Here is a 17,152-nt window from a genome sequence, read left to right on the forward strand (position 1 = left end):
GTGAGTCGCCATCACTGCTAGATAGCCAGTTTTATGACACCCCCGATAGATGGCATGTTTGTGACAAACAATAAAATTAAGAGACTCTAGTATTAGTCACGTCTATCAAACTTAGGCGAATTTGTTTAATAAGAAAAAAAAATAATGTACAATATAGTAAATATACCAATGTGACTCTGGTGAGGCTCAAAGACCGAAGCAGAAGACAACAAAATCCAAAACGGTACAGAAACTATTCAATAAAAAAGGATTAAGCATTCTATGAAAGAAACATAAACTGACAAAGAGAGTAAGCGAGAGAGAGAGAGGGGGAGGGAGATGGAGAGAAAGTGAGTGAGAGGGAGAAAAAAGAGAAGAGAACCAGACAGAGAGAGAGAGAGAAAAAAAAGAGCAAGAGATTGAAAAAGAATCAACAAAAAAGATCACCAAACCGCTTTATTTAAGCTGGAAGCTTTCCGTATGCTTCCTGAACCTACAACATTCATATACTTCCGTATAAAGGCTGAACCGGACAATGAGAGTAGCATTTCTGAGCATTTAATGGCAAACCATTCCACTTAATAAAATCCACAAATAATATTACGCAGATAATATTCCGAAGTTTGAGACTTAGATTTTCCCAGGAAAAAGAAATTTCAGTACTTTTCAAGGTGTCAAGAATATTTAACTACTAGAGTAGGGAAGGAACCTGTAAACTTACTTTTAGAAAATTGGAGTCTTTATATACATGTTTTATGTGCTCACGATAGCAGTGTTTTTTTCTCAACGTTCATTTTTCTTTTCTTTTATTTGTCATTTTTTTTGCAGGGTCTACATTTTCGCAGTACACCAAATTTTTAACATCTACAAAAGTCAACCTTTCTAATTGTAATCTCTCAAAGCCGTCCAAAGGATCAAACTTGATCTGCTCTGAAATTCTTGATGATGATGGAATATGTTTGGTAAGTAAATTATTCACTTAATACAAATACAAGCTATTGATTGGATTAGAATAAAATTGACTAGGCAAAGACAAAATATTAGGCAAAACAATGGATTTTGATACAAAAAATTAAATTTTGATACATAAGGACCAAGTCATTTAAGTAATTTACTAGGTGACTTGAAACCACTGTATATAAACTATAGGGAGTATAATCGTGACTCAGTAATATTTGGCTACTACAGTCTTGGCGGGTATAAAAAGCTCCGCCCATATAATCGTACTTTGATCTGCCATCAGCGGTTCAGTGTATATTACCCTGGAACACTCATTTTAGCAGAAACTTTCTTAAAGTGACTTTGGAACCAACTCGAGCCTTTGCAACCTACTTGTAATTTCTAAAAAAAAATTAATTATAACATTACACTACTATTTACCGACTTTTATAAATGTATTGGAATAAATTAATTTAAAATTAGATTCTTTAAAATTTAGTGTTACAAAGGTAATGCCAAGTTTCACGTCCAAAGGAAATCTGACTTGTCCACCCGTGAAAAAATCCAATGTCGCTTATGTCTGTACGTTCTCCGGAGCACTTGCATCTCGGCCCGGCTTTGTATAATGTTTGAGATAGGGAATGATTCTACTGTATATATCTATCTACAGTGCTTAAAACAGAGAAAGAGAAAAGCGGAACAGCTCAGATTAGACTAGAATGAAAAACATATATCTTACTTTTAGCCTTCCGACATTTCGTGAGGGATTGGTAAGACACATGTTTTGAACAGATTTAGATGGAAGAGTTAGTTCGCTTATGCGTCAGACTCACCCGGCTTAAATCTGTGACAACTCTTTTGCATCATCAGGTGGAGGATCATTTTTGGAGTAATAATTATGTTGCAGCAATACCATTTATCATAAAAGTCTATGAATTATTATCATACACTTGGTTTATTGAATAACAATTATCAAGATTACAAGATAGTACTACAGGCTTGAATACATACCATTGGATACTTTTAATCTGTTTATATCTTTAGGGAACACAGACGAATATAAACAAAAACTTTAATTGGGGAGGTAGTGTAGCTGTTATCGTTAATTTTTCTCTAAAGATCTGTATCCATAGAAAAATGGCTAAATCTTCCAGGAATCTTACTACGATTTTTTTGAATGTCTAAAAATAAATTCAAATTGTAATTTTTAGTGAAAAACCCTTTATCGAAAAAAAATAACAAACAGTTGCGTCATTTCTAGAAAGAATCATGCAATTCTTACTCTATTTTAAGCTAATTGTGAGGTTGATATTATTTTAGATAATTTCGTCCAAAGTTAAGTAGCCTCGTTTCTTATGTTTAATAACTAAAAGTGTTCTCCACTTGAAACTCACAATACAAATCGGAACATTTTGAAGCATTACCAAGGAATGGCTTCAATATTCAAACAACAACAGGTAAAACAACGGGAAATTAATTTCATGGAAATCTATTTCCTCACATGTAGTCGAGACAAAAAAAAAAAAAAAAAAAAAAAAAAAAAAAAAAAAATGTAAATCTAAACTATAAACCTGAACGTTGTGATAGGTTGAAAATTATAAAGTAAAGCCAAAACTGGTCAGGTGCTAAAACTGCGTTAATTTTGTTCAATTATTTTCAGTTGATTCTCCTATATTTTTGTGTCTCACATGTTATTTGTAGTAGAATTTATGCTATTACTTTTTAGACTGATGATGGGGCACCAATGATGTGTGTTGGACGTGGTGGACTCTGGGAACTTGGAGGTATTTATACAAAAGCTTCAAGATGTACTGAAGAAAGAACAAACCTCCTCTTTGCAGCAGCCTCAGGAGGGAGTAGATTTCAGTGGTTAAAAGACAATATTCGACGATAAACTGAAAAATTGATAACTTTGTAAATAATTGTGTATACATTGTATATAGATTTTTATTAGTATATCCTTAGTAGTTTATTGTCTTTAACTCGGGTTTTATGTTACTTTTGTATTTTCTGATTTAGCTTTTTATCATGTCGTCAAAATATAACTTATTTTCTTTGACAATAGACGTTTAGCAAATGTACACGCATATGTATATATAAACTCTATTGTGACACCCTTCATTTAACTTACGTATCGGTTTAAGAATATTCTGTGGAATAGATGTTTTCGACAATAGATGGCAGAAAAATCTTTAAAAACTGTAGCCTAAAGAGGCCAGATTTTGCTGAATTGTCCAGTTTTTCAACGGGTTTCAACTCTATTTACAAGGGTCCAAGTTAAATATATACGGGTTTTGACCCCTCCTATCCTCTACATTTCTAAGACTAGCGGTTTTTCTTATATTAAACCATTGTTACAGGTTTTTGGGTTTCTACAAGGAATCACAAGAAGCACTTTTTTTTATGAAATCGGCAAAAATTCTATAGAACAGTTATCTTGTAGCTAAACATATGGATTCACAGTCGAGTAATTTAATTTCTCCCTCTTTTGGGCATATAGTTAAAACTTCGTACTCAAGCTCTACTGTTGTATTAATGTGTTCAGACACTACAAAGCGCATGTTTAGTTTTACATTAAAAAACAAAAAACAAAAAATAGTATTGTTCTTTTTTGAGATACTTGGCACTGCTTACTCTTCAGTTTATGCATTTGAAATTTTAAATTTAGTTTAAGCAGCAGTCGAGAAACATATATTTGAATCAATTTACTTGCTAATTATCATAGAAGTAATGGCTACTTAGTGCTATTAAATATTTCTAAGTTAAGAGAACTTTCAGTTTTATATATTAAATAGTTTTATTGATTTTCAAGAGCCCAGTGCTATGTATAATGTGATTGTTTTTGAATAAATACTCATACATTTCTTTGCTATTCTATTTTATATTCTATTCTATTTTTTTAGAACATTCTATTTTTTTATTCTATTCTATTCTATTTTTTAGGCCATCAGGGATCAAACTTAAAAGAAAATCCCACCCCTGAAGAGGCTGGATGACCTCTTAGACAAAGAGGCTGAAAAAAACTAATAAATTTAGATAGAACAGGTTTATAAGAAAAATATTTAGCTTTTGCGTATATAAGATAAATGAAGAAGAAAAGAGAAGAAAAGAAAGATAATAAAAAAACTAAGCAAAAATCTACGAGGCTTAAATTTTTTTGAATAATAAAATACTATTAGAAGAGCAAATGAAGATTTTAAGACGCATTCTAAATTCTTAGTCAACCTTCCTAAGACTATAGGCGGGCGTGCCTTGTTTGCCTCTCATTCCAGGTAATCTAATGGTCCTATGTCAATTTTAAATTCTTGGCCAACCTGCCTGACACTCTAGGCAGGCGTGCCTTTCCAAAAGCTAACACACAAGTACTTGTCCAATAAGAGAGTCATACTTACTCCCGCCATTTACCCGTCCCATTTAAAGATTTTTGCCTCTCAATTACTCGGACTATCTGTCTTAGCTTTTTTTTCTACAATTAGCCAGTCTTGATGCCTACTGTAAAATACTTGATTTTCAATTCAACCTTTTTGCGTGTTTATTGAAACATCACACAGTATCTTGAAGAGTTATCTTTCACGGAATGAATTCTTTATATAAATACGAACCAAGGTAAAGGTTTTAAGTCAAGCAGCTTAGCTGGGATGTTACCGTGCCAAAATCAGCCTCATAATCCCAAAACGCTAAGCCTCTTGTGTCATCACTACTGCAGCAGTACGAGCCCAGAACAAGGCTAGTTTTTTATTAATTTTTTAGGTTAAACCTATGACCCGACTATCGTTAAACGATAACTCAGCTCAAAGAAGGCATTTTACAAATATTCAATAGAAAATACGCTCAATAGAAAACATTCTGAAAATAGGTAGTTTATTAGATAAGGGCGTTAAATAATTTTTTTTTTGAATAATAGAGTAGTAGAACCTTAGTGAAAACAAACACAAGAACTCGTTGTAATTCAATTTTCCCCCGAGGAGACTGATGGCCTGATTAGTATATCAATGCAGAAAAAAGAGAGAAGGGATTGCCCTTCATAATCTATAGACAAAATAGTAAAGAAGAAGAAAAAGAAAGGAAGTATGCATAAGAAAAATAATGGACATTGGACAGAATAGAGAACCCTAAACGGCATTTTAAAATAAAGAATAAATCAAAAAGCTAACAGAACCACACGTGGCTGAGCTAAGAAGCTATTTTTAAAAGGGTTTCTCTTGAGTGTTCTTTGTGAAATTCTATAGAAATTATTTCACTTAGTCCATCTCTATTCTGTAAAAAATGGAATTTGACAGCTCGACGATTATCTTCATCTCTCTGTGAAATATGATATGAGTAACTTTATCAACTTGCTGTACAATTACCATGTCTTGCATCGTGCCACCGCTCACAATTTACTCTCTATTTGTCTGTCTATATTTCTCTGTATCTCTCTTTTGTTCATGACTAGTGTTGTAATCGGTTTTGTTTTACATTTTCCTTTAAGCTAGTGATTTAAAAACATATTTCTAAACATATAATTTTTTTTTACTTTTTGTCATATACTCTGTTGTAGCACGAAAAATATTCTATGTAGTTCTATCTAGATATTCTAATTCTATCTAGCACGAAAGATAACAAAATATTTCATCGATAGAAATGTATTAAAAAGCTTTAAGCAAGGAATCATCATCTATCTTAAAATTTTCAATTAGCATCTTTAGTTGTGTGTTTTCATGGATCTTTTAGTTACACAGGTAAAGGGCTGTTCAAAGGTGGGAAGGGAACTGGACCAAGCTGCATTAAGTTCCATGACCGGGAACGCCGTGGCCACGGTCTTTCTTTTACTGACAATTGTGTTACCCATTTGCTACTACACATAACATTTTTCAAAGGGGAGAGGTTAATTTTACCAAGAGTGCCACTAGGACAAGGAACATCCCTGCACATGTGTGTCCATTATGTAGCTTTAGAATGGTTTACCTTTTCAAGCCTTCCTTATTTATTGCTATCAAATATGCATAAGCCATAACCTAGTCTGTTATCAATCAATAAAAAAGGAAAAAAGACTGATATCCTAAAAACAATCAGGTAGAATGGAAACTGTTTCTATGCAAATCAGCAATAAAAAATCACCTTATCAGGCTCGGAACTGAAATTCCAATCCAAAAACTGACTTGTAGTTAGCAAGCTGTAATACCTAGCAACTGTTTCGCCCATCTCCTAAGACAGTCTGTGTTTTTGATGGATGTGGGAATTTGTTTGTATTTACTATTTACTTTCGTTTATGTCCTTATTGGTTTTTTGTTCATTATTTATGAATATATAATCTGTTTTTAAATAAAACTTGATATATCATAACAATATATTTAGACATAATAAGCTCTCAAATGAGATCTCTATTTTGGATTCTAAGCTTGTCAGGGGCAACGATATATGCATGGGAAAAACAAATGATTCTTCCTAGACTTGTGGGTGGGGGTTGGAGCAGCCAGCCGGTCCCGGATGGGGGATTTTATCAGCTTTGGATCAGTGCTGCCAACGCACGATAATTCTGTGGAGGAGGGGTATTTTCCTTTTTTTTCAATAAAAAACCCCAAAAAGGTAATTTTTTTCAATGAAAATACCAAATTTTTAGGTATTTTTAAAATATAGGGAGGGAGTGAAAAATATAATATAGAGTGGTGAAAAAGCTATAGGGGAATACCCCCCCCCCTCAAAGTGGTGCCACTACTTTGCATCAAATTTAATTTGATGCAGCAATAGCTTAGCTTTAAATTTGCTTTTGACAATTTTTCAGAATTCGTTGAGTTTTCTAGAAGGGACAAGGGCAATCCTCAACCCTTGTCTATACCCATGAACGTAGGTTGACCTTTGAAAAATCTTTGTGTGGGGCTGAATTTAATATTTTATTATGCTCATTTAGTTATTCTTTTCGTTTTCAACAAAAAATTCTAGAACATTTGAAAAAACGATAGCTGAAGGACAATGAATCTTTTTCTATCTTTTAAAAATGTCATTTATGTAAAAACATTTCAGAAAAAAGACCTGTTAGTTAAATTTCTCCAATATATTGATAACTTTTTTATTTACTTAATATTGACTGCATATTTCTGAACATATTTCAAAAGTAACAGTTTGTTTATGCTATTTTCCGAAGCGTAATAGATTGTTTTATCTGTGACGGAATTTTGTATGTTTGCATTGCACAGGTTTTTTTTTTTGTTTTTTTTTTTTTTTTTTTTTTTTTTTTTTTTACTGAGGTTTATCAATCCTCTTTGGTATTTTGTATATATGTAGTCTGTTTAGAATCTTTACTTTTACTAGTATCTTTTAGAAATGTCATTTATGTAAAAACTTTTCAGAAAAAGGACCTGTTAGTTAAACTTCTCCCACATATTGATAACTTTTTTATTTACTTAATATTGACTACATATTTCTAAACATATTTCAAAAGTAACAGTTTGTTTATGCAAGTTTCCGAAGCGTAATAGATTATTTTATCTGTGACGGAATTTTGTATGTTAGCTTTGCACAAGTTTTTTATTTATTTTCTGTTTTTTTTTTTACTGAGATTTATCAAATCCTCTTTGGTATTTTGTAGATATATATATAGTCTGTTTAGAATCTTTATTTTTACTAGTTGCCAACAATATTGATAACTTCATCAGGTTTTTTTTTTGTTTTTGTTTTTTCAGCATGCTAGGACACCAAAATGAAAAAAAAATGGGGTAAAACAAATAAAGGTAACGCCTTTGAAAATAGAGTACAAAATTATATTGTAAAATCTTTGTACAAGAAAAATAGTCAAAGCTTTTTTGCTTTACAGACCAAATAATTAAAATTTTTGTTTCTCTTTTTATACTGAAAATGGTAAATCACAGTCTGGATTGATGACAACTTTTTTTCCTACTGTTTATTGCAAAAATCGTCGTTCCACCATCAAAGGGTGTAGTTGTATAAAAGCTTAGTTTAAGATGTTTATTATTTTTCATGAATAGTTTGAACACCTATGATAGGCTGTCATTGAGCTAAGACATAAAAACATATCTCCTACCAAAATTGGCCCTCTGCCATCTATGAAGCAAAAGACCTTTACCAGATTGACCAGTAGATAAGGAGCAACTATAGAAACTTTATTCGTTTCTAATTCGGGTCAGTGTAAGATTTCGATCCTAGTCCGAAACAACCGAAACCGTAGGGAGGAGGTCACCATTTCTGGGCTAGCAACAGAGGGCACCCTTAACTTACAGGGCGAACAAGATTCAGCCAATCAGAGGACTAGGAATACTGGGCAAACAAGATCACGTGGCTCTTTCAAGGCCAATTTGATGGTTATATTGTTTGTTGGTTATGTTGCTTGATATTGTTTGATGGTTAGGAGTGTTTTTGTTGGTTATGTGGTTTGATGGTTCATAGATGTTTCTTGAATACAGACAGAAGTTTACATCATTACCAGGTCAGAGTTTCTAACGGGACAGGATCACGTGTCTCTTTCTAGGCCAATTATAGGAGTCGGAAACACTAACGGGACAAGATCATTGACACCTATTTCTAGGACAATGGATTTACGTAAGGTTTCTCCTACATCACAAAAGGATGCCGAAACAAAGGAACATTCGGAAATTAATTTTAGGAGATTATTTGGGCGAAACAAATTAGTCGACATTTTAAGGATTTTTTTGGGTGAAACAGTTTGAGACATTTTTGAGGATGATTTGGGTTGAAACTCTGTGGTCCCTATAATACACAAGTATACAATATTGGATTAGTGAGAGAATTATGAGTATGAACCATCAATGACTCTAACCACAATGGACCTCAACCTCCAGGGGCCACCTCTCCACAACCCCCAAGACCCCCTTTCCACCATTCCAACTTTTTTTGGAGGACACTCCCCAATTTTTAATATAGAGGCTCAAATTAAGAGTTAAAAATGTGTAAGAAAAAAGTTAGCAAAACGTCAACTTTGACCTCATCTTTCAGAATTCAAACAAGCAGATGGTATGACCATCCAATTTTGTTACTTTTTACCTCATATTTTCAAATATGTCATTTAGAATGTTACCCTATTTTTTTTTTTATTCCCACCCCACCCCACCCCCCGTGGACAAAAAAAAAATGTTTCCTCATTATAACTATTTCTATTTACGATCCTTAGCGCATCAGCTATTCTTACAAACATCCATCTATAAAATCCATATTAAAAGAACCAACACTTTTAAATTAATACACAGTGAAAACGTCCTTTTCCAAACACATTCTTGACCGATCTGATAAAATTCTTGGCTAGAAACAGTTTTCAGACGCTCACGAAACGTTGAATCTTTCTTTCTCCCCTAATAAAATTTAGTTAATCTGTAGTTTAAGAATCAGAGCAAATTTTGTGGGTTTTCGCAAGAAAATAGCTCGTCTTCAAAAAACTTACATACAGCTAATAGAAACTGTCTATAAATATCTTAATTTTTAGTCCAATTACGTAGCTAATAAAGGAACATTTAAAATTTTTTTCTGATTATGTTTGGTGTAGCAAGAAAATAGCTCGTCTTTAACAAACTTAGCCATAGCTAATCGAAACTGTCTATAAATATCTTCATTTTTAGTCCAACTGAGTAGCTAATAAAGGAACATTTAACATTTTTTCTCATTTTGTATGGTTTCGCAAGAAAATAGCTCGTCTTTAACAAACTTACCAATAGCTAATCGAAACTGTCTATAATTTCATCATTTTTTAGTCCAATTGCGTAGCTTATAAAGAAACATTTGACATTTTTTCTGATTTTATATGGTTTCGAAAGAAAATAGCTCGTCTTTAACAAACTTAACCTTAGTTAGTTGAAATTGTGCATACACCGAAGAAAAAAAAATCTAAAGTGAAGAATAAAAAGACATTGTTGTTGTACACATTTTTTTTTATTAATAAACGGATTCAGATACATTTTTTAAGCACTTTACTCATAGGACACTAAAATCATTTTGTTTTATTTGCTAGGATAGCTCTTATTGCAAAGGTTCATTACTCATGACAACTATGATAGGGGTTTTGCCTCTTCTACACTTATGATGGAATACGTTCGCACATGTGCTTATGCTCAACAATTCGAACACTATAGATCGGCATTTACGACAAAATGGGTTATTTCAAGCCATAGGGGTATACTTGATAGGAAGTTTCACAGATTTATCCCGAAAGAAGATCAAACATGATTAAAAACTATAGGCTCTGGGCTTCATTACGGAGTTCTGAAAGTAAAAGTTTATTAAATTATCAAGAAGGCTATTATTTCATTGAAATATGCATTTACATAATAATTTCCATGTTTCTGACTTTATATTAATGAAGAATTTCCACATAGCTTCAAATAGCTATTGTTTTTGTTCGGTATAGTTGAAAGGTCCAATACCACAATCAAACTACGAGATTACATTTTATTGAACCAGAGAAATGTATGGTCATATGATTTTATCGTAAAAGCCACTATAGTTTATAAAAAGCCTTTTTTTCTGTTTCATCTCCCAATTAAAACAATGTGAAAATATAGTTAGCCTCTAAAACTATAGAAGGTTTGCGTCCTAAGACAAAATCCCAGTTTTCAAAGAAATGTAAAGAACTCCATTAAACCAAACAGAGCAATAAAATAGTGCTCGAAAGCTCTATACTTTTCCAGGGTAAAGCATAAATTTGCATTTTTCCAATTATTAAAAAAAAGTAAAAATACGGTTAGCTTCTAAAACTATAGATAGTTAGCGTCCTAACAAAAAATTCCAGTTTTTAAATAAATTTAAAGAACTCCATTACACCAAGAAAAATAGCAATAAAATAAAACCAAATTATCTGTAGATCGTAAAACTTCTTCAAATCAGTATTGAAAAATTAAATTGAACCCAAAATGAGTATGAAATAAAATTGATAACTGATTCAAAACACAAAACCAACGGAAATTAAGATGTTCATTGCTTGAAAGTTTGGTGCCTTTCTAAGGTAAAGTATGAATTTTCTGGTTAATAAACAAGGGAAAGATGTGAAAATACGGTTAACTACGAAAACTTCAGAAGGTTTGTGTCCTAAGACAAAATCCCAGTTTTCAAATAAATATAAAGAACTCCATTAAACCAAAAAGAGCAATAAAATAGTGCTCGAAAGCTCTATGCCTTTCCAAGGTAAAACATAGATTTACAGTTTACTTTATATTAAAACAAAGCAAAAATACGGTTAGCCTCTAAAACTATAGATGGTTTGCGTCCTAAAACAAAATTCCAGTTTTTAAAGAAATTTAAAGAACTCCATTAAACCAAAAAAGAGCAATAAAATAAATCCAAATAATCTATAGATCGTAAAATTTCTTCAAATAAGCATTTAAAAATTAAATTGGACTAAAAACGGACAGAAAATAGGATAGATGACCGAGTCAAACTCAAAACAAGCAGAAATTAACAAGAGTAGTTCTCGAAAGCTCTATGCCTTTCCAAGGTAAAGCATAAATTTGTAGTTTACTGAATATTAAAACAAAGTAAAAATATAGTTAGCCCCTAAAACTATATAAGGTTTGCGTCCTAAGACAAAATCCCAGTTTTCAAAGAAATGTAAAGAACTCCATTAAACCAAACAGGACAATACAGTAGTGCTCGAAATCTCTAGACATTTCCCAAGTAAACTAAAAATATGACTTCATCCGTATATTAAAACAACGTAAAAATACGGTTAGCTTCTAAAATTATGTAAGGTTAGAGTCCTAACCAAAAATCACAGTTTTTAAATAAATGTAAAGAACTCAATTAGACCAAAAAAGAGCAATAAAATAAAATAAAATAATCTATAGATCATAAAACTTCTTCAAATCAGCATTGAAAAAATAGATTGGACCCAAAACGAACAGAAAATACAATACATGACCGGGTCAAACTCAAAACAAGCAGAAATTAACAAGAGTAGTTCTCGAAAGTTCTATGCCTATCCAAGGTAAAGCATAAATTTGCAGTTAACTGAATATTAAAACAAAGTAAAAATATAGTTAGCCTCTAAAACTATAGAAGGTTTGCGTCCTAAGACAAAATCCCAGTTTTCAAAGAAATGTAAAGAACTCCATTAAACCAAACAGAGCAATAAAATAGTGCTCGAAAGCTCTATGCCTTTCCAAAGTAAAGCATAAATTTGCAGTTTACTGAATATTAAAACAAAGTAAAAATACGGTTAGCCTCTAAAACTATAGATGGTTTCGTCCTAAGACAAAATTCCAGTTTTTTAAGAAATTTAAAGAGCTCCTCTAAACCAAAAAAAAAGCAATAAAATAAAACAAAGTAATCTATAGATTGTATAACTTCCTCTAATTAGCATTAAAAATAAAATTGAACTCTAAACGAAACGAAAATAAAATAGATAACTGAGTCAAACTCAAAACAAGCAGAAATTAACAAGAGTAGTTCTCGAAAGCTCTATGCCTTTCCAAGGTAAAGCATAAATTTGCAGTTTACTGAACATTAAAACAAAGTAAAAATACGGTAAAAAACTATAGAAGGTTTGCGTCCTAGGACAAAATCCCTGTGTTTAAAAAAATTTAAAGAACTCCATTAAACCAAAAAAAGAGAAATAAAATAAAACCAAATAATCTATAGATCGTAAAACTTCTTCAAATCAGCATTGACAAAATAAATTGGACCCAAAACGAACAGAAAATACAATAGATGACCGATTCAAACTCAAAACAAGCAGAAATTAACAAGAGTAGTTCTCGAAAGCTCTATGCCTTTCCAAGGTAAAGCATAAATTTGCAGTTTACTGAATATTAAAAAAAAGTAAAAATATGGTTAGCCTCTAAAACTATAGATGGTTTGCGTCCTAAGACAAAATCCCTGTTTTTAAAGAAATTTAAAGAACTCCATTAAACCAAAAAAGAGCAATAAAATAAATTCAAATAATCTATAGATCGTAAAATTTCTTCAAATCAGCATTTAAAAAATAAATTGGACCAAAAACGAACAGAAAATACAATAGATGACCGAGTCAAACTCAAAACAAGCAGAAATTAACAAGAGTAGTTCTCAAAAGCTCTATGCCATTCCAAGGTAAAGCATAAATTGGCAGTTTACTAAATATTGAAACAGAGTGAAAATATGGTTAGCCTCTGAAACTATAGAAGGTTTGAGTCCTAAGACAAAATCCCAGTTTTCAAAGAAATGTAAAGAACTCCATTAAACCAAACAGAGCAATAAAATAGTGCTCTAAAGCTCTAGGCTAGGTTGTACGTAAGCTAACCTAACCTAACCTATGGTTTTGGTATTTCCGTGAAATAATTTGGAATTTTGTATTTGATGCTTCAATTGTGTACTGTCATTTATATCTATTGGCTCCCTCCTCAACACCTACCTCTTTGAGCTAAAGTTCGAATTCTGTCCCAATTCTTTAAGAACGACTCCAGAAACACAAGTCTTTCAGTTTATTTTTTATGCGATAAACATTTGAAAACAAATTCATCAACTAAAAAAAGTTAAGATTTAACTCTATGAGGAGACATTTAATGTTGTTCTGAGGTTCTGATCGTCTTTAATAATAGAACGAAGCACTCATTTCCTAATTTAAAAATTTGAGGAGCAAATCCCAAAGACAAAAGAGCTAAAATTTAATTTAAAAGGGACATGTAAGGTTCTTAGGGGGTTCTGGGTGTCTTTGGCAATTTAACGGTTAAGATCTCTTAGTAAAGGTGAAATCTGAAAGACAATTCAAAATAAAAAGAGTTAAGATTGTTTTTAAGAAGGGAGAATTTACGGTTCTTAAGAACAGATTTTGGTAATTGACTAATTCAAAAGCAAATTTTTAAAGTGACAAGAGCTAAACTTTAATTTACATAGGGAATATACAAGGTCCTTATAAGGTTCCGATCACTTTGGTTAATCTAGCGAATAACAGATTTGGGTAACTGACAAATTCAAAATCTAATCTCAAAACAATAGGGGCAACATTTCAACTTAAAAAGGGAGGTTCTTTAGTAATCTATCGAAGAGCGGTTCTTGGTAATTGATTAAATAATAAAATAAAACTAAGTTTTTTAAATTTAATTTCTGTCTGTTTTTTAGATAAGGCCAGGAAATCTGACTCCATCTCCTCGAAAAAAAAAATCCGGAAAAAATCGGTAAAATTTCCCTCTGAAAATAGTACCCCTGGAAACCTCCCTCCTCATGTAAAATTAAAACAAAATAAAAGTACGGTTAGCCTCTAAAACTATAGAAGGTTTGCGTCCTAAGGCAAAATTGCTGTTTTTAAAGAAATTTAAAGAACTCCTTTAAACCAAAAAAAGAGCAATAAAATAAAACAAAATAATCTATAGATCGTAAAACTTCTTCAAATCAGCATTGAAAAAATAAATTGGACCCAAAAGGAACAGAAAATACAATAGATAACCGAGTCAAACTAAAAACAAGCAGAAATTCACAAGATTAGTACTCGAAAGCTCTATGCCTTTCCAAAGTAAAACATAAATTTGCAGTTTACTAAATATTAAAACAAATTAAAATACGGTTAGCCTCTAAAACTATAGAAGGTTTGCCTCCTAAGACAAAATCCCTGTTTTTAAAGAAATGTAAAGAACTCCATTAAACCAAACAGAGCAATAAAATAGTGCTCTAAAGCTCTAGGCTAGGTTGTACGTAAGCTAACCTAACCTAACCTATGGTTTTGGTATTTCCGTGCAATAATTTCGAATTTTATATTTGATGCTTCAATTGTGTACTGTCATTGATATCTATTGACTCCCTCCTCAACACCTAGCTCTTTGAGCTAAAGTTTGAATTCTGTCCCAATTCTTTAAGAACGACTCCTGAAACACAAGTCTTTCAGTTTATTTTTTATGCGATAAACATTTGAAAACAAATTCATCAACTAAAAAAAGTTAAGATTTAATTCTAAGAGGAGACATTTAATGTTGTTCTGAGGTTCTGATCGTCTTTAATAATAGAACGAAGCACACATTTTCTAATTTAAAATTTGAGGAGCAAATCCCTAAGACAAAAGAGCTAAAAAGGGTTATGTAAGGTTCTTAGGAGGTTATGGGTGTCTTTGGCAATTTAACGGGGAACAGCTCTTAGTAAAGGTGAAATCTGAAAGACAATCGAAAATAATAAGAGCTAAGATTGTATTTAAGAAGGGGGCATTTAAGGTTCTTAGGAACAGATTTTGGTAATTGACCAATTCAAAAGCAAATTTTTAAACTGAAAACAGTTAAACTTCAACTTACATAGGGAATGTGCAAGGTCCTTAGAAGGTTCCGATCACTTTGGTTAATCTAGCGAAGAACAGATTTGGGTAACTGACAAATTCAAAATCTAATCTCGAAACAATAGGAGCAAAATTTCAACTTAAAAATGGAGGTTCTTTAGTAATCTATCGAAGAGCGGTTCTTGGTAATTGATTAAATAATAAAATAAAACAAAGTTTTCTTAAATTTAATTTCTGCCCGGATTTTAGATAATGCCAGGAAATCTGGCTCCATCTCCTCGAAAAAAAATCCGGGAAAAATCGGTAAAATTTCCCCCTGAAAATTTCACCCCTGGAAACCTCCCTCCTCATGTAAAATTAAAACAAAATAAAAGTACGGTTAGCCTCTAAAACTATAGAAGGTTTGCGTACTAAGGCAAAATTGCTGTTTTTAAAGAAATTTAAAGAACTCCATTAAACCAAAAAAGAGCAATAAAATAAAATAAAATAATCTATAGATTGTAAAACTTCTTCAAATCAGCATTGAAAAAATAAATTGAACCCAAAACGAACCGAAAATACAATAGATAACTGAGTCAAACTAAAAACAAGTAGAAATTAACAAGAGTAGCGCTCGAAAGCTTTATGCCTTTCCAATGTAAAACATAAATTTGCAGTTTACTTAATATTAAAACAAAGTAAAAATATGGTTAGCCTCTAAAACTATAGAAGGTTTGCGTCCTAAGAAAAAATTCCCGTTTTTCAAAGAAATGTAAAGAACTCCATTAAACCAAACAGAGCAATAAAATAGTGCTCGAAAGCTCTAGGCCTTTTCCAGGGTAAAGCATAAATTTGCAGTTGGTGAAACGTAAGGCCCCCAATCAACTATTAATGTTAAAATCAGAGACGGGGAGTGATTTAATGTCCAATGGGGTGTTCCCTGGTCCTAAAGTTTACTGAGCGGAAACACACGACAAGGATATAAAGCAGGCATGCAAAGGCCTACACAATTTGTAAAAAATAATTTCGACCTGAGTTTCTACAGAAACTGTGTAGACAGCTGTCTAGTGCCAAGAGCAAAAGTGCTAGCAATTCACTCTCTACAGTATAGGAACTATACTGTTAGAGTGGGAAAAAATGCCATGTCATTTATATGCGACAAGGTCTCTGTGCTCGAGAAGACGTATGTAAGCTAACCTAGCCTATGGTTTTGGTATTTCCGTACAATAATGTGGAATTTTGTATTTGATGCTTCAATTGTGTACTGTCATCTATATCTATTGTCTCCCTCCTCAAAACCTAGCTCTTTCAGGGTAAAGCACAGATTTAGTAGAGGGAATCATTCCTATCGGTGTTGTCCATTCGCTAGTTATTATGCTACCGATTTTTCAAATAGACTAATATATCCCGGTTTGGAATTTTAAAAAGAGAAAATCTTTGTTACCATAATAAACATGAAGCTTTCCCTTCCTTGGTCAGAGAACCCCGCACACATTGTAAAAGAAGGACAACATGAGTTTCTTGGAAATTTCCAGTACTGAACTGCCCCCCGCTATATTCTTATTCAGTACAACATTTTTCTTTTTTCTGTGTAGAAGAACCATATTCGGCTCTATGCTCGTGAATGTTGTAAAATTGGGATCGGCGATAATTCGTGCACATTTTTGTGGACATATTACGATGTCACGATGTCATCTGTTTCGTAAGCTTTCACACATTTTTCCGTAAGCTGAATTTAAAATAAGTTTTTACATTTCTTTTTCAGCTTTACTTTTTGCCTGTGAACATTTACTGACAAAGGTGTCAATAAACGCTTTCAAGTAGGGTTTCTGATTGAATTGCAGGGCCCTGTGTATTTTCGAGACCCTGAAACCATTGCTCACCATCCGTCGCAAAAGAACATGGTGAAAAACAATATTCTGTTTCGGGTCCAGATCTGCAATTAATTTCTGCTTGGAGGGGGTTACAGTGCATGCCCGTATCCTCGACCAAAGGCCGATTGTATGGGCTCAATGAGTCCTTGGTCACAGGTCTATTCACGCACGAAAATGGTCCTGAACTGCAATTAATTTCTGCTTCGAG

At 32.5% G+C, this 17,152-nt stretch overlaps 1 protein-coding gene across 1 annotated transcript in view; it reads left to right on the top strand.

Annotated features, from left to right (window-relative positions):
- Window positions 1-3,782, top strand: part of LOC148952004 (uncharacterized) — a 77,079-nt gene extending 73,297 nt beyond the window's left edge. The window contains exons 11-12 of the mRNA XM_089089475.1: window positions 808-941; window positions 2,645-3,782. Coding sequence (XP_088945601.1) covers window positions 808-941; window positions 2,645-2,812 — 302 coding nt within the window. The 3' untranslated portion in view covers window positions 2,813-3,782. The remainder of the gene's footprint in view (window positions 1-807; window positions 942-2,644) is intronic.
- The last annotated feature ends 13,370 nt before the right edge of the window (window positions 3,783-17,152 follow it).

The sequence above is a fragment of the Artemia sp. Qi Xiang Cuo genome, chromosome 5 (genome assembly GCF_049724085.1).
Source record: "Artemia sp. Qi Xiang Cuo chromosome 5, ASM4972408v1, whole genome shotgun sequence".
Classification (NCBI taxonomy): Eukaryota; Metazoa; Arthropoda; class Branchiopoda; order Anostraca; family Artemiidae; genus Artemia; species Artemia sp. Qi Xiang Cuo.